The 18,328-nt window shown below is 39.6% G+C and overlaps 1 protein-coding gene across 5 annotated transcripts in view; it reads left to right on the forward strand.

Annotated features, from left to right (window-relative positions):
* TTC17 (tetratricopeptide repeat domain 17) overlaps positions 1 to 18,328 on the forward strand; it is a 157,619-nt gene that overhangs the window by 81,035 nt on the left and 58,256 nt on the right. For 2 of the 5 annotated variants that reach the window (XM_065881706.1, XM_065881710.1), the window contains one exon: positions 15,864 to 16,034. The exons of the other annotated variants lie outside the window; for them this stretch is intronic. In XM_065881706.1, coding sequence (XP_065737778.1) covers positions 15,864 to 16,034 — 171 coding nt within the window. The remainder of the gene's footprint in view (positions 1 to 15,863; positions 16,035 to 18,328) is intronic. 5 annotated transcript variants of the gene reach the window in all.

Genomic DNA, 18,328 nt, shown 5'->3' on the forward strand with positions numbered 1-18,328 from the left:
TACAGTTTCAAGGATGCTGGGAAGGAAAACATAATAGATTTTTTAATTGCCAGCTCTCAAGTTGACTGTGAAAGAGAAGCTAGTGCTTCCAGTTTTGATTAAACATTTTATTTTGGCAGTTTTTAAATACATACTTTTTGTCCACATTTATTGACTTGTTATTTTACAATTCAACTTAAATAGAACTGAATTGGCCACTTGAACAAACTCATTTTTCAATAACAACATACTTGGCCTTTTTTAAAGTAAAATGGAACCTTTTAAATAAACTTACAATGCTTTTGAGTATAAGTAAGGTCTCTTGAGTGCTCAACGCTAAAAAAGGACTTTTTTAAAATTGAAAATAACAAGGTGTCACAGAAAATGGAATTTCATGAAGCAATAATGATTATATTCTCTAATGATGAAAAATGGAAAATAATTTATAATAAGCAAAACGTGGATATTAAATCTGTAATATTCATGATAGTGGATTTTCCAAGTGTTTATTACTTAAGAGTATTTTCTACATACTTTCATTCTTCAGTTTCACTGATTTGAAAATTAAAAAGTTACATCTAAAAAAGATGCTTTCTACTACTTAAGCAATATACATTGTTCCATTATTATGTCTCTGATATGCATAATTTTACTTTTAGTATTCTTCACTCAGTATTACTTTTCTTACATTAGAAAACATAAGACCAACGGAAGGTTATATTCGTTAGACTTCATTACATGCGTGTAGGTATGCTGCTAACAATGGCATTGTTATTAACTGAGTATAATTAAGCATCAGCCCCACAATCGCTGAACATTGGTCTTTTCTTAATCCGCTGAGACACCTACCCACTTAAAATTATTGGCCCAGATCTTTAGAAATTATGAATAAATGTTATACAGAACTCAGACTTTAATGACTAGGTATGGTTAGAATTTTATATACATTTCTCTATAAAGTGTATTTCAAAGCTTTCACCACCATAGAAAAAAATAGAATTTCCAAATCACATACATGAGCTTTAATATCTGTTCCAATGTGCAGAAGAATTATTCTGTGTTGTCTTTTTTTTGTTTTTTTTTGTTGTTGTTGTTTGCGGTACGCGGGCCTCTCACTGCTGTGGCCTCTCCCGTTGCGGAGCACAGGCTCCAGATGCGCAGGCCCAGCGGCCATGTCTCACGGGCCCAGCTGCTCCGTGGCATGTGGGATCCTCCCGGACCGGGGCATGAACCCGTGTCCCCTGCATCGGCAGGCGGACTCCCAATCACTGCACCACCAGGGAAGCCCCTGTGTTGTCTTTATAATGTTTCTGTATTTATAGCATCTACGTACTATTTACCTAAATCTTATCTCGTTTTATAACTTGTTTCTTGCCTGTGGTTTTAGTCTGTGTTCTTCCACCCAAATTTCTGTAGATTTATAACTTGTAGCTTAAAGCAATTTTACATGGAGTTCAGATTTTGAAGGAAAAGAAATCCTGCATTTTGCTGCCCTCCTGTGGAATATCCAACACATTCTACCTGCAGTTAAGGACCTGCTTTATCACATTCTTGATGAGAATTAGTGAAGATATCTGTTTTACAAAAAAAGAAAGAGGGCTTCCCTGGTGGCGCAGTGGTTGAGAGTCCGCCTGCCAATGCAGGGGACACGGGTTCGTTGAGAGTCCGCCTGCCAATGCAGGGGACGCGGGTTCGTGCCCCGGTCTGGGAGGATCCCATGTGCTGCGGAGTGGCTGGGCCCGTGAGCCATGGCCGCTGAGCCTGTGCATCCAGAGCCTGTGCTCCGCAGCGGGAGAGGCCACAGTAGTGAGAGGCCCATGTACCGCAAAAACAAAAAGAAAGAAAGAAAATACAGTCTGAAAGACACAGTTTTTATAGCATTTTTAATATGCTACTAGTTAGCTTACCTCCATTTATTTTTGTTGGAAGAATGAAAACTGGTTAACTTTTTACAGGCTCAGAATCCTGTAGGTGCAGGTGCATCCTGCAACAAAGCTAGATATACCTCTCTATATGTAATATGTATAAATTTTTATACTTCTTTACTTAAAGGGCTTTAATTATTTGGTTAACAAACAATCCTTTGATAAGCATCTATATGACGGTGAGAGAAGGGATAATAAAAGTGCCTTTTTTATGAATCTAGAAGCAAAAGTTATGATTTACTCAAGTCACAGAGTCAGTCATTGGTAGCACAGAGACTGAAATCTGAGTCCTCTGTCTTCTAAGGCCAGTGTGGCTCTCATGCGTAATTCTTTTATTCTCAAGCCATAAACTATTCCACTGCCAAGACTGAAAGAATTCATATTTGTAGATTCTTGAGTCATTTTATGAAAGTAGTATAATCACTGCACTTCGTATATCATCCCTCAAAAGAGACACATACATCCCTATATAAAACATGCCTCTGAACTATATTATGGGGGACAGTCATAATAAACCCTAAAAGCACACCTAAAATGGTCCCTTTCAGTTTAGCGTGTCACTTTGATCTCTTCTGTATTTTGCATCATTAGAGTGCTGTAAAGCATTGGATTTTACACAGAAGATCTGGTAGCCATACTTGTAATATTCGCTCAGTAGGTAATATTTGTCTTTTGGGATTCCCAGCATTTTGGTTTCATGAGCAAAATGGTTACCTTTTGTTTTCATAAGAAGTTAAGACATTTAGGCAGGTTTTGTTAACCAGTGGTTTTACACTTCAGCCTCCAAAAGACATTTAATATGTATATAAATACTTCTTGGTTTTTAACATGAATTTTTTGTCCAGCATGCAAAAAAAATTGTTTTCTTTTGAGGAATGAGCCTGTTGGCCCCTACATAAGATCTTTCTGCAGTTGTCCTCCAGTCATTATAGATTGTTAACCTGGCCAAATAATATTTAAGAAAAATGAAATTTGAGAGTGGATATAACCTTCTAAAGCAATAGAGTATTTGTTTTCTTTCAAGCAAAGGGACCTGAGTATGGCTTATTTATTCATTCATTTATTCAACTAATGTCTACTATTCTAGGAACTAGAAACCAAACAAGCAAGCAAAAAACTCCAAGTCTTACAGAGCTCCATTCTAGTAAAGAGAAACAGAGCAGATGATAAACATATGAAAAAAGTTATTTAGTATGTTAGCAAATAAGTGCTCTGGGGAAAAATAAATAGAGCAGGAGGGTTGGTGTGATATTTAAATTGGATTGTTAAGGGAGGCCCCATTGAGAAAGTGACACTTGAGCAAAGATTTGAAGGAGGTAAAGGGTTGGACCATGCAGACGTACAGCATAAGAGCATTTCAGGCAGAGAAAATAGTTGTTGCAAAAGCTTATGCAAGGAGAGCTTTTCTGTGGTTTGGTGGTGTTGGAGGAAATGAAAGCAGAGACGAACGGGAGGAGGGTAGAACCGCATCTTTACTGCCTTGCAGACCATTCTAATAATTTGGGCTTTTATTCTAAGAGAAAGATGTATGATTTGGAAGGTTTTGAGCATTAGAGGAAAATGATCTGATTTACATTTTAACAGGATTCTTCTGGCTGCTCTGTTGAAGATAGATTGTAGTCAGGTAATGGCACAAGCAGGAAGACCAGTTAGGATGCTGTTGCAAAAATGTAGGTGGGGCTTCCCTGGTGGCACAGTGGTTGAGAGTCCGCCTGCCGAAGCAGGGGGCACGGGTTCGTGCCCCGGTCCGGGAAGATCCCACATGCTGCGGAGCGGCTGGGCCCGTGAGCCATGGCTGCTGAGCCTGCGCGTCTGGAGCCTGTGCTCCGCAACGGGAGAGGCCACAACAGTGAGAGGCCCGCATAACACATACACACACACACACACACACACAAAATGTAGGTGACGGATGATGTTGCCTTGGACCAGTGGGGTGAGAGGGGAGAAGGGGAGAAGTGATCATCATATTTGGGGTATATTTTTGAAGGTGGAACCAGTAAGACACTACCAGAGGAAGTATGGGAAATGAAAGAAGCAGGGGTCAGGGTGACTCCTAAATATGGAACCTAATCAACTAGGTGCTATTTAATGAGATTTTTAATAACCTATGGTGCTATTTAATGAGATAAAGTCTGAGGAAGGAACAGATTTAGGGAGAAAAACAAGTTTGGTTTTAAACAAGTTTCAGTTGCCTTCTAAATGTTTAAGTGATGGTATTGGGTAGGCAGTTGGGTATATATGAATGTCATTATGGTCAAGGAAGAGCCCCAGGCTAGAGATGAAAATTTGTGAACCATGGACATATGAATGTCTTTTAAAATCACAAAATTGGATGAACTTACCTCAGTGATTAGTATAAAAAGAAAAGAGGTCAGCGATTAATTACTAGGGCATTCCAGCCAACATTTAGTGATTGGGAAGAGGAAGAACATTACACGAGTAGCCAGTAAGACAGTAGGGAAACCAGGCAAGTGTTCTGTTCCAGAAGCCAAGCGAAGAAAGTGTTCCAAGGAGTGGTCAGTTATATCGTTATTCTTACGCTATGTGGATATATCCTAAGAGCTTGAGTTGGATGAGGACAGAGAATAAAGCATCGGATTTCTGAACATAGAGGTTGTTGGCAGTCTTCTAAAAGTTTGTATTAAATGGCTTGTGAAGTAGGTGAAGTGGAGATGGCCAGCAGCTCTTTCAAGGAGTTTTGCTGTAGTGAGGAGCAGAAAAATGGGATTGTAGTTGTGGGGGAATGTGGGATTGAAGATATTTGGTTTTGGCTTTATTGTTCTAAAAATAAGAGGTATTGCAGTGTGTTCCTGTAGGAAATACCCAGTAAAGAGGAAGAAATTGAAGATGCAGAAAAAATTGTAGAAGCAAAACTCTTGAATAAACAGAAGGGGATGGGCTCCAAGGCACAAGTGTAGTGTAGAGGTTATCCTTGAATAGGAGAAGGTACAATTTATAGGTATAGATGTAGGTATGTTGGTGCGACTTTTGATTACTTCTCAGTGAAGTAAGAGGCCAGTTGTCAGATGAGTGTGAAGAGGGGCAGAGGAGGTTAGAAATACAATGAGAGAGGAAGCGCTGAAAACAATGGACTCAGAAGGTGAATTGACTAGAGAAGTTTCTAATTTTGGTAACTGGATCATTTCAATGTCATTAATTTAGAGAAGGAATATGGAAAAGAAATTATCTATGCCTTCATGTGTGGCTGGAAAATAAGTTCAGTGATAGACATGTTCATACAGAGATGCCACTGGTTCCCTCAGATTGTTCAGGGTGAGAAGAAAAGTCCTAGAATGGAATCTTAGAAAATACTAGCATTTAAGGAGCAGAGGCAGTGAAAGTGAGTAAAGAGAGGTACTGGGAGAACCAAGAGGGAGCTGGGTCTTGAAGGTCAGAAGAACAGAGAGTTTGAGAAGGAAAAAGAAATCAACAGTAGCGTGTCCTATATTGGTTCCTAAAGTAGGGTACAGATATCACCAGAGGCACACAAGCTTTTAGGTGGTACTTAGAGTAACATTTTTTGATTTTAGTATTTGTGGCTTATTCTAATGGGCATTAGAAGAAATAAATAACCAGCACATCAAACCTGTAATTCATGAAAAGTGGTACTGATTTTCCCTTTTAACATAAATTAATGTAAGATTAAACAGTGACTCCATTTAAAGAAGAACATTGCATAAATAATGGTACTGGTACCTATGGGAAAATCACGACAGTAGTGGACGAATGAATAGTGTGGGAAGCTCTGGGTTTAACAGTTTAGAAAATCATTTGGTGACCTCATTTTATCAAAAGTATTTTCTGTAAGATGGGGAAATACCTATACTAAAACAAGAATAAATTTTAGGAAAATAGAAATATTAAAGTGAGCTCTCTATGTATAGTTGAATTACTTTTAGAGTTACTGGCATAGATTCTAAACTATATAACTTTTGTTTCATCCTGTCACTGTGTAACTAAAATAACTTTAAAGCAAATAGTTAATGATACCAGGAATCATTCTTTAGATAATATATAATAGGACTCAAATAAGACTTTTAAAAAATTCACTTATTAGAAACATGAAAAAGTAATTTGTGTTTGGAATAAAATAGTAGAAAAATTTGGCAGCTGAGTGAAGAAGTAAGGCATTTATTAGGCCCAGCATGTAATACACACAGAGCAAGTGGTTTTATTCTGTCTCTGGGACTCTTGGAACTGAGTCACTGCAGCTTGGTTGTGATGCTCCAAGAGGACTGTGTCCAAGGGCAGCAACTAAGCAGTCATTCTAGATATTTGAGTAGCACTTCTTGAAGTCAGCTAGGAGGTTAGCACTGCAGCTTGTTACTCAGTTATGGAATTCTTTTGTTCATTACCTTAAAAAGGAGAAGTTGCAAATTTATAATCTGAGTTACAGAGCTTAACACTTGAGGTGTGTGAATGGTCTTTGCCAGTGTTAGGGTTACTATCTTGAGTCTCCAATAGGAAGTGAGTTATACTTTTGAGTTTGTAAATTAAGATCATGGTTCTGCTTCCTTTATGCTCTGTATGTAGTGCGGGGACACCAACTGGAAGGCATCGTTAATCATACTTTGTGAACCCTTACCTACAGATAGGGTTGGAAAGTTATACTGAGACATCTTTCTTTGTGTATAGGCGCCATTCTGCATCAGGAACTTACTGTGGTTTCCTGCATTCACATCACTGAGGTCCCAGTGATTGTACACACCAGCAAGAAAAATGAAGGATGAGCAAGATGGGGTCTGTTTTATCTAGCCCCCACTAATTATTGAGCAAGATATTTTTAATATGGTTTGTCACTGCAGTAGTACATGTCTCCTGATAGGAACTGAAGGGGGCTAACTTCTAGTTATAAATACTTTGTGTGTAGTAAGTTAGGCAAGTTCATTGGATGCTATCTTTTTACATCTTCAGTTTCCATTCATTGTTGCAGATGTTTTTGGAGATATTTCAGTTTGTGATGTTAAGCTTTGCTATCTCATATAGCAAGCATTTGCATGACTCCTCCCCATTCAGAAAGATTATTCTAATTGGCAGAACTCTCTCTTCCTCCCTCCCTCCTCCCTCCTCCCTCCCTCTCTCTTTCCCTCTCTCTCTCCCTCTCTCTTGGTCTCTTTCTCTCTCTCTCTCTCTCTCTCACACACACACATACACACACACACACACACACAAATCCATGCTACATTAGAGTGGGCTCTTTTTTAAGTGACCTATGCCTCAGAAAATTCTTTACGTGCACTGCAAACCAACTAGTTGAAATGAATTCCCAGTTTTGGAGTTCTTGTTTGAAACAGTGAGTACCGGCAGTTCCCTGGCAGTCCAGTGGTTAGGACGCGGTGCTTTCACTGCCGTGGGCCCAGCTTCAGTCCCTGGTCAGGGATCTAAAATCCCACAAGCTGCAAGGTGCGGCCAAAATAAACAGAAAACAAACCAAAAAAATAGGGGCTTCCCTGGTGGTGCAGTGGTTAAAATCCGCCTGCCAATGCAGGGGACACGGGTTTGATCCCAGGTCCAGGACGATCCCACATGCCCCAGAGCAAATAAGCCTATGCACCACAACTACTGAGCCTGCGCTCTAGAGTCAGTGATCCACAACTACTGAGCCCGTGTGCCACAACTACTGAAGCCCACACCCTTAGAGCCCATGCTCTGCAACAAGAGAAGCCACCGCGATGAGAAGCCCACGCACCTCAACGAAAGAGTAGCCCCTGCTCGCCGCAACTAAAAGCCCGCACGCAGCAATGAAGACCCAACTTAGCCAAAAATAAATAAATAAAATAAATAAATTTATTAAAGAAAAACAAAAAACAGTGAGCACCAAGTATTTCAACCCCTTTACAAATTTAATCATTGAATGATTTTTTTTTTTAAACTCAGTTCCATGGGCTGATGGAAATAAAGCAGTTGACCCTGATAATCAGTAGAAAAGAGCATTGGTGAGATTTAAAATACATATGACTGAGGATACCTGGCATGTATCTATGTGTCCGTGTATATGCTGGTTTTGGGTTTTCCCCCCCTTTTTTCTTTCAGTGTTGGTTGTTACAATAGTCGGATTTATTTCATACTAAACTATTGTGATCTTTGACCAAGAAAATCTCAGGAGTCTGTTACTTTTTCTTAACCACCAAAGTTTATTTAGTTAGGATCTTGAAAATACAGGAGAAATTTAAATCATATTTCATAGCTGTTGAACAGAACACAGCTTCGGATTTCTCTTCTCATTTAGTTTATTTTTATTGATATAACAACAAATCTAAATTTGCCACTCAAAATTTGCCACTCTGAAAGCAGTTTAAACTGCTTTAGCTGTCAGGCATTACTTAATAACCCAGTCAAATCACAAATATCTAAAATGATAATTATTTAAAAAAATAATAAAACAAGCATATCAAATTTCAGGAGAAGGAACTAGAGGTCAGTAGCAGCTGATAGGGTATGTGGTGTTGATCAAGTCTTCTGAGTCCTGGTATACCTGTAGTAATATAGCCAATTTCCCTTGATGATGTGAAATACAGCTAGAGGAAAACCTAACATGAACAAAACAATTCACCACCTCCCTCACCGTACACTGCCTAAGTACCATAAATGTTAAAAACTGGGAGAGAGCAAGAAACCGTGTTATTACGTGCAAAGTGGCCACTGAGGTGAATGCCTCCAGGCAATTTTGGTCATATAAAGCAAAAGGAAACAGTATGATACTATCATTTATTTTTCTATGCTTTTCACTTGATTTAGTGCACTGATAATATGTACTTAGATTTAGGTAGATATACTCAAATCAAAGTTCCTGTCTTAATCCCAAACCCCTAAAGTGGGTCTGATATCAGGCAGCTAGGGAACTTTCTTACTGAAAGCCACAAGGCCTTGCTCAAAGCGTTCTGTGGTAGAGGGACTTCAGTGGGCTTTTTTGTTAACCTTTGTTTAAATATCATACTTATTACCCAAACCAGTGTAAAGGACAATGCCTAACCCTCTTTGTCCTCATATCTAAGTCCTATGAGATATTACTGGGCTCAAGTCCTTAACAATCATGGAGTAACGAGGCTCTTGTGTTCTCATTTAAAGATACTGTTCTTATAATCCACTTAGTCTGAGGAGTAAAAAAGACCAAGTAGCCTTTGACGTTTTATTAGCCTTGGCCTTGCATTAGGAAATTGCATTTTGGAAAAAGCGCAAGCCTAATGGCAGTAAATGCTTCTGATGGAAGGTCCCTTCCCCATTATGCATATCTCTGGGCCTCCATTTATAGCTTGAGGAGGGGGAGCAGAGTTAAATCTATTGATTTTTCTACCAGATTTTTTTCCTTGACATCAGCAGGTGACCAGTCACTTGCAGCAACAGAAAGGAGAGGTAAATATAAACTCCAGAGGTGGTGAGTAGCTAGGAAATCTAAGCCCTCCCCTGTTCCCTCATCCCAACCCTCTGTGTATAGGCTTATTCTAGGTATTAAGAATTGAATGAAGCCAACTCACTGCAAGAATATGTGGTTGATGCGAATAGACATGCTTAATTTAAGCTCACTGACCACATAAGGACTTTCATATCATTCTGTCTTTTGCAAAGTCAATGGAAATTATACCAAACCATGATGACATATGATGATGCTGTTGTGGAATACTTGTTTTCTTTACCACATACACCCTGCTTTCCTGGTTCCTTGTGTCGGCTTATATTGTTTTCAGTAGCTCTTCCCCATAACCCTGCCTCCTGCCCTCCCCCCACACAAAAATTCTAATCCTGCCCATCCTTCAAGGCCCACTTCTGCTATATGCCTTACTGATCCCTTAATTATAAGTAATGCATAGCCAGTCATGCCACCTGCGCCTCTCCTTCAGCTCCTGTGACTTGCCATTACAGTTACTTGTGTACAAGACACTACTCTCCTACAGGACTTCTCTAGCTCATTGAGAGCAGGGACCAATCCTTGTTTTCATCTTCATACCGTGGCCCACTATGCATTCCACACCATCCTCCCAATATTTAGCCCATAGAATGTACTTAAACTGCAAATTAGCTAATGGCATTTCAGGTTTGAACTACTGAAAATACCTAGTAATAGAGGGTAATTAATTCATACCCACCCACTGTTTATCCAGAATGCTTTATACCAGACCCCCACTCAACATACATATATAGATATAGACCTTCTTTTGAGGTCTGCAGCTCCCGCACAATAGGAGGGGGAATAGAAAAGGAATTATCTCATTTGAAGGCACATGTTGTGTCCACTAGAAGATGACACATCTAATAGATAGCCTGTATTTTCTCCTGTCTGCACTGTTTTTAATGAAAGTTACAAATGTCCTTGTTGACCCTCATTGAAAAACTGACATTTATGGGTAAATCAGTAAGTGTGAGAGTCTGTTGGATTTGTTTCCCCAACATTCTTGCTTGAAACAAATTTCCCTAGGCTGAAGACAGAGATTTAGATTTAATAATGACAATAATAACAAAATATTCAAGGCGGCAGCTATGGCAGTTAATTTTCTTTCTTTCTCAATATTGTTTCTACATGGGAAAATCTTTCCTAGTAAACTTCCAGTAAATGTTTAAATTCTCTTGTTTAGACATCTAGCCTGATCTTTCACATTTCTGGAGGAAGTTACAGCTGTGGAGAGCTTGAATTCCATCACTGGAGTCATGTCTTCTGCAGTCTCCATGTCGTGGTGTCTGTGTCTCAACTGGTGCTGATTTTGCTCCCTGTGCTTTAGTCACTTAAGTGATGGCCACATGGCAAGACAAAGAGGCCAGATTTATTGGTGGTTCTCTTTTTTCTTCTCTAAAAGAAGGCAGGGAGTACAGGTCTATAGAAACCAATGCACCTCTGAACTCTTGGGCAAATCACGTTCCCCCACCATGTGTGAAGAGAGTGTTACCCAGGATAGAATTTAACTCTAGAATATGTAGTAAAAGGGAATCAATCTCTCTCTCTCTCTCTCTCTCTCCCTCTCTCCCGCCCCCCCCCCCCCCGCTCTCTTTTCTTTTGAGGTCACACACTTTTCTTTCTTAGTTTTTCCTTTTTAAGCTCACTTGTGACTCATTCACCTCACCATGAGGGAATACCTGTATAATCCTGAGGTTGCTGATTTCAAGTCTCTAATATGGTGTTTTCTATCTGGCATTGCCGTACTTTTAAGGTCAGCCAGTACATAACCATTACTTTTAAACCTCCTGCAAAGAATTCCATTCAGCAGTAATTGCTGAATGAGAACAAGTCTGAGCCGTTACTTCCGTCAAAATGATTTCTCTCGTCTAAGTGGAGGACAGCACAGGACAGAGGAAGTGAGGCAGTTTCCCTTGTCTCAGTTGCAGCCATCAGCAACCTAGGTTCACCTAGATTCAAGGAGTTCTGTATGCTTATGTTCACAGTGGTTTCAGCAATAGTGTTTCCTACAGCTCCTCTTACTGTAGGACAGTAGCTTCTCTCTCCATTTCAGATAAAGAACCTAGACACAGAGAAGGGAATTAATTTGCCAAGGTTCATATGGTAAGGCTGCAGCTAAGGCAGAATTTGAATTCATACCATGGAATGCTCCTCTTAGAACAAGGTCTACAAGACTTTGTCACAGCCGGTGGAGGTGGAAATCATAAAGGAATCTGTTCCCAGTGAGGTTTCTTACTGCTTCACGTATACCTATTTCTCTGTGTAGTACCAGGCCCCACATGCCACCCACAGTTAAAGTTTTCTCGTAATAATTTAAAGCAATCTTGCATAACAATGGTGCACAACTGAAAGATACACTTTTGTTCACTTCACAATTTATATTACTATTTTTCCTAAAAGATACATATCCTACTAGAGAAATAAATATGAAATTAGTTGCTTGGCTCTTACAAAGCTCTGAGGCCTCTCAATTTTGTGGCATTTCTTTCTTATAACTAACCCTAAAGGATTCCTAACCCAACCAGGAATTTCTTACCAACTTATGAGATTCAGAAGAGACGAATTCTTAAAAAAAGAAGAGAATAATTCTTTTTAACAAGTAAGTGGTTACCCAACTCCAGTTAGAAAACAAATATTCTTCTAGGACCTTTGTAAACAGGATTTATATGAGAAGATAGGAGATTTCTTTAACCTTAGTCATGGTAGGAGTTCCTGGGAACTTAGTTTACTCTGAAAATCTGTTTAGCCACAGAATAATTGTGCCTTTCTCCCTTAGGAGACTTATGCTTTGACAAGGTATATTAAATATTTAGTTGTTTTCCAGAACACCCTTGTAGGGGAGGTTAATATTAATAACCCAACTTATGCAGTCAATACTCTAACCACAGAAAAGGATGTTGATATGTCTAAGATCTCATAGCAGTTCCAGAATCAGAAATACCCTCTTTGGAGTTTCATGCTCAGTTGGTTTTGCCTTGTACTCTCTTACTTCTAAGAAAAATCAGACTGCCAGGATTTGAATTGCTAAATGCTTTGCAAGCAAGTATAGAGCATTAAGCAGAGAAAAGTGTTTCCATTTTCACCTGGAACCTTGTTGTCTAAAGCATTTCATTTAAATCATGTAGTTCCCAAAACAATAACAACAACAAAAACATACCTCTCAAGGTTAATCCAAGCCATAGAATCTCCTCATTTTTGCATTAACAAAAAATAATACCCTTATGCACGGAAGGTGACTTTTTACTTTTTAGGTGTCTTTCCATTTTTCCTTCTCCATTTTCTTGTGTTTCTTTAATAAGAACATTATCTCTGCCTTTGCTGGGAAGACAAGCAATATTTTTCTACATAGGCAACTTTTTTTTTAGTTCCCCTTTGAGCTAGAGTAGACCTATACTATACGTGCTTTTTTTTTTTTTTTTTTGCGGTACGCGGGCCTCTCACTGTTGTGGCCTCTCCTGTTGCGGAGCGCAGGCTCCGACGTGCAGGCTCAGCGGCCATGGCTCACGGGCCCAGCCACTCCGTGGCATGTGGGATCTTCCCAGACCGGGGCACGAACCCGTGTCCCCTGCATCGGCAGGCGGACTCTCAACCACTGCGCCACCAGGGAAGCCCTGGACCTATACTATAGTCCAAAGAATAGAAACTTAATTTTTCTGAAATTCTTCAGTTCTCCCTCAGGCAACTGGAAGGAGTAATTCAAAAATTAGGCAGTATGACTTTCTATGATTAGCCTAGATAATCATGGAAATCACACCAGAATGCTAAACCACAGTCTCTTTTTAACTGTCAGCCTAAGAAAATTCATATTAATAGTTCTCATTTTAAAGCATGTCGTTTTTACATGATCATTTTGACCCTGTCTATTTCCAAGGAATATCCTAACATAAACTTCTTATGCTTCCTTTAATTCCCCCAGTTCTCCCTGATCCCCTTTCCTGCCCTCTCCCTCAGAGGTATTGGCCCCAATTTCCTGAGTTGGAGGGCAGGACATTCTTAGAATGCAGAAGGCTTGCTTCAAGAGGGTGTCTGGGCTTGAGGTCATGCAAAAGGACTAATTTTAGCTTCCGGATCTTATGCACATCGTATCTTATAAATTACCTATGAAGCATTTTAAAATATTGCAGACATTTTAAAGATGAAACCAATTAAATTTTTATAATAGAAAGAGGGTGGGAGAGAAAAATAAGAGATGGCAAAGGTTGGAGGAGGAAATCAACTGCAGGAAACACAGCTAGAATTTCACTGGGTTCCAGTGTTAAAGGTTTATCTTTTTGCTTTACTTGACCTGTGTCAAGATAAAAAATGCTTTAGAGGCAAATTCACCAAAGCTGAAGGCAGAGAGAATATTCACTAGGAAAACATGTTTAAAATTATCAGTATCATTGTCATCTTTTTTTCCTCTCTGCTTTTAAGAGTTATGCTTATTTATTTCCCAATTAAGAATTGCCTCTGAGAAGCATGCTGTTCTTCATAGTGAATTTTAGTCAGTCGGGTGTGTAGAGTAGTTGTTGTCATTGCTCTGTTTTATTTTAATGCTCTTATGCTTGGTTTCCCCGTACTTAATTGCACGTACTAGGTGGTGAAGACAGAATTAGAGGCAAATCTGCAACCTCTGTCTGTCCTCTCAGGAGAATCTGGAGAAAGAAAGCAACTACCATTGCTCATGGCTTCTTTTCTTAGCCCTCCAGGGCCCACACACTCCACACCTTCCGTCTCTATCAAATCGTACTTCTCATTGTCTCCCAAACACAAATGAGAATTCCTGTTCCTATTGCTTTGCCCAACACATTATTCCTCCCTGCCTAGAATGCCACCTTCTCTACTTTTTCTGCTAAAGAGGTAGTATTGACTAGGGGAAAGCCAAGAAGCTTTGTGGTAAAATAGAATTAATTCAAATCCCAGATCTACCACTTACTTATTGTTTGACCATAGGCAGGTTACTTAGTTTCACTGATAATCAGTTTCCTTATCTGTGAAATTAATAATATTTCACAAGGTGTTTTTGAGGAGTAAGTGGAAGAAAAAATACAGAAGTACTCAATAAATATTGATTCCCTTCCTTGTAATTCCCCCTTTTGAAGTTCTGTGTTTTTAAATCCTACGTATTCTTCAAAATTCAAGTTCTACCTACACAAAGCTTATTCTCTGAAGCACTTACTTGGCACAGTAGACTATCTCATTATTGTTTGTTGTCTTGCATTCATTGTCTTGTAAGCTTCTTGAGAGCTAAAGCTTCTGACATAGCCTTGTTGAAAATGGTAGCCTCAGATGTGTGATAGTGTAGAACTGGAAAATGGTAGCCTCAGATGTGTGGTAGTCTAGAACTGGAAAATGGGAAGTGAATCCCTAAGTAGGCAGTCCCCTTTCTCTCACCTAGGAAGTTGGGAAAGGTTTTGAGTCCATTATGTTTTCTTGGCACAATAAGGAAAATGGCCCGAGAAATGCTTTCCAAAATTGTGGAATCTGAAAGGGAGTCATCAGATCCAGAAAGAGACTTCTTGTATTTCCATTGCCGCAGAGACAGCCTGATTGGGTACATACATCTCTTTGGGGCAACATTCTCTTAAAAAATAAAAAAACTGGTAGAGAATGTTTGGACATTCTGATAAAGGAGGAAAGTTACTTTTACACTCTTACCCAGAGAATTGTCCTATAATATGCATGTAGGCTTCCACTGACCATGCACCTTCAGTAGCAACGCACATGGAACATGAGGAGACCTGTTCAGCCAGCCAGATTCCCACTACAGCATACGCAACAGCCTAGTAACACATTCTCCTACCCAGAGAATGTCCATCAGGTGGAGCTGGATAGTGGCTCTTTACCCCTGTTAACATACAATCCCTAATAAGGTCGAAGCTCTTCCGACTCCTGGCCAAAACTGTAGCAAAGGTCGTGCTCACTATACATATGAGAAGGTATCACAGAGTGCTATGATTACATTCAAGATGTGACATTTTATGCTTAGGTAAATCTTTATTACATGATCAGAACTTGTTTTTCAAAAGAAAAAAATAGGCACCTGTGTGATCTGACAGTCTTAAATGTGGATTCTCTGCCACCACTATCCCCCTCTAAGTCCTTGGTTTTTAATTTATAATCCTTTACCTTTTGGTATATCTTTCATTTTAAACTATGATGCAAGAATGGTATATTTTTCAGCTATAATTCATCTATCTCCAGACTTATTCAGGTACTAATCTGTTATTTCTCACCTTCAAAAGGCAAATAGAAGGAAAACCACTTTTTTATGTTGTTTCTGACTTTCAGAGAAGTGTTTCACAATCATTCATTATGAATGGAAGGAGATCTTGGGACTTGATGTTTGTTGTTATAGTTTTTTCCCCAAATACTTAAAATAGCCTAACAGGTGAAACTTGAACTTCAGTGCAAAATCTTGAATCACAATTATGGTCTGCCTTTGGGCACTCCACCTCACTGATTTGTGCATGTTCTGCTGGAGAAAAACCGACAGTCACCTTTTTGCTCTTCTTGATAGTTGGGGACCTTGAGCTATGGGACTACACAAGAGAGGTTTCTAATGTGCTCTATCTGTGTCTCTTGTCATTGAGGTAATTGTCATGCGAAAACCCTGGACAACAGCCATGACAAACAGAAATATTTTGACAACTCACAGTCACTGGATGCTGCTGAAGAAGAGCCCTCTGAGACAGGAACAGAGGAAGACCCTGTGCTCTCTGTTGAGAATTCAGGGAGGGACTCAGATGTCCTTAGACTTGAAAGTAAGTTGATTTGACCTGAGCTGTGCTTCTGGAGTAAAATCAACTCTCAGACTTGAAGCTTAGGCTTTCTCTACTCTCAAGCGTTTGTTCTTTCTTTTAACAGTCACTTACTATATTGTAGATCATGAAGGTGACCCTCAAGATTGGGAGGCAGAAGGCAAGCTATAAAGTGAAAATGCTCTGCACACTTCTTTCTGTTTTCTCCACCTCAGCATCTTCATTTGCTAGAACAAATTTGATTTATGTACGAGTCTTTCTTCTTAATGTCATTAGTCTATTAAGTAAGTCATTGAAAAAAAAAGCAAGTTGTATTTATACTAACCCAATAAAATTTAAAGATTTGAAATAACGGGCATGCCTACCAGGCCCTTTCCTAAAATTCCATTTTATGACCACATTTTGAGCTATGCTGTTCTAAAAAGTTTTAAGATTATCAATTTATAATTGCCAAAATGAGTGACTTCTATCTTTTGTTTGTTTTTTTGCGGTACGCGGGCCTCTCACTGTCATGGCCTCTCCCATTGCGGAGCACAGGCTCCGGACGCGCAGGCTCAGCAGCCATGGCTCACGGGCCTAGCCGGCATGTGGGATCTTCCTGGATGGGGGCACGAACCCATGTCCCCTGCATCGGCAGGCAGACTCTCAACCACTGCGCCACCAGGGAAGCCCAATGACTTCTTTTAAGTACTCATCCTGCTTAACCTCTTTTCTGCCTTTGGAACTGTGCACGACTCCTCGCTTGAAACTTTCTCCTTCTTCTCCTCTTGGCTTCTGGGATATCACTTGTTCTTGGTTCTTTTCCTTGTCCTCAGAATATCTTTTTTCAATTTCATTCACTTATTCTTTACTTTGCCCTTTATTTTTTTTACCCAGGATCTTAACCTTGGTCTTCTTTTCTTAGTCCTCCATGTGTTATCTCTTGGTGTTTCAGATACTTTGGAGTATACCAATGACTCTAAATCTGTATTTTCAGCTAAGACATTCTTTGTGACTCCAGATCTTATTTCTACCTTTTTAGTGGTCTCTTTATCTGGACGTGCCACAGCCATTTCAAACTTAACATGTCTAAAATTGAACTTGTCCTCATTTTGCCCTACTTCCTGAACTGTTTCTAGTTCCTATATTCCTGCTCCCTGTTAATGGCACAACTCATCCAGTCATCACTGTGTCCAGTCAATCCCTAAGACCTGTTAAATATATCATCTCTTCATCTAATCTGTTCTTTGTGGCACTGTCTGAATTTAGACTTTCTTCATTTCTGCCAGGGCTGTTGTAGTAGGTTCACGATTGGCTTCGCTATATCTAGTCCTTTACTTCAGTCTATGTATGGAGAGTGCGAGAGAGGCAGGGGGTGTGTATGTGTGTAGGGGAGAAAAAGAGAGATAATACATAGAAATTGGTATACAATTTACAAAGCAGAAACAACCCCTGTTACCACTTTCTTGTGTGTCCAAAGAGTTGTTTCTGAAATCAGACCTGATCTGGTAAGTTGCCTACATTTAAAGTTTTCAGTAGCTATTACCTATCGGAAGAGTCCAAATGTCTTAATGTGGGATATGAGGCAGTTTAGCCCTTGATTCTGTCTCCAGCTGAACTGTACCATCTACTAGTACTCTGCATAGCAGGAAGTACAGACCTTTCACTATTTCCCTCACGTGCCATGCTGCTTTGAGCCTCCGTGTCTTTGCATAGGCTGAGAAGGACCCCTGCATGTTCTGTGCTTTTTATAGACAACTCCCATGCATCTCCAAGATCCAGCTCAAATGTCATCTCCTCTGTGAAGCATTCACAAAGGTCTCCAAACATTTAGTTGCTCCATTTGCTGTCTTGTTCCTACTTTTTGTCAAGGCATATTTTATACAATATTAATTGCTTGTATGTCTTATGTTGCATCAGACTGTGAGCTTCTTATATATTGTGTCCTTTATAACGTTATATTCCTGTGTATAGTAAATATTTGTTAGAGTAATGAAATGTGTCCTTGGCCCTCCTGTGTAGATTGGATTAACATATTTAGCAATTACAGAATTTTGTGTTTCCTTCTAAGTGGTATTGTGTATGAAAAACAATGTCTAAGAGAAGCAAGCTAGACCTCAAAGGAGGAAGTTGTGACCTTCACTTTTGCAGGTTTAGGGAATTAGTTTCATCAGTTCTACCAGAAATCATTGGGCTTTAAGGAAATTAATTTTCCATTTACCAACTCAAAAGAAATTGACTTTTAAACCAGGTGGCCACTTTGTTCATTCACAGTGGGTCTACTCCTCTCTAGTGCCTGGCAGCCTCATGTCTCTTAC

This window comes from Phocoena phocoena, chromosome 8 (assembly GCF_963924675.1).
Source record: "Phocoena phocoena chromosome 8, mPhoPho1.1, whole genome shotgun sequence".
Taxonomy (NCBI): domain Eukaryota; kingdom Metazoa; phylum Chordata; class Mammalia; order Artiodactyla; family Phocoenidae; genus Phocoena; species Phocoena phocoena.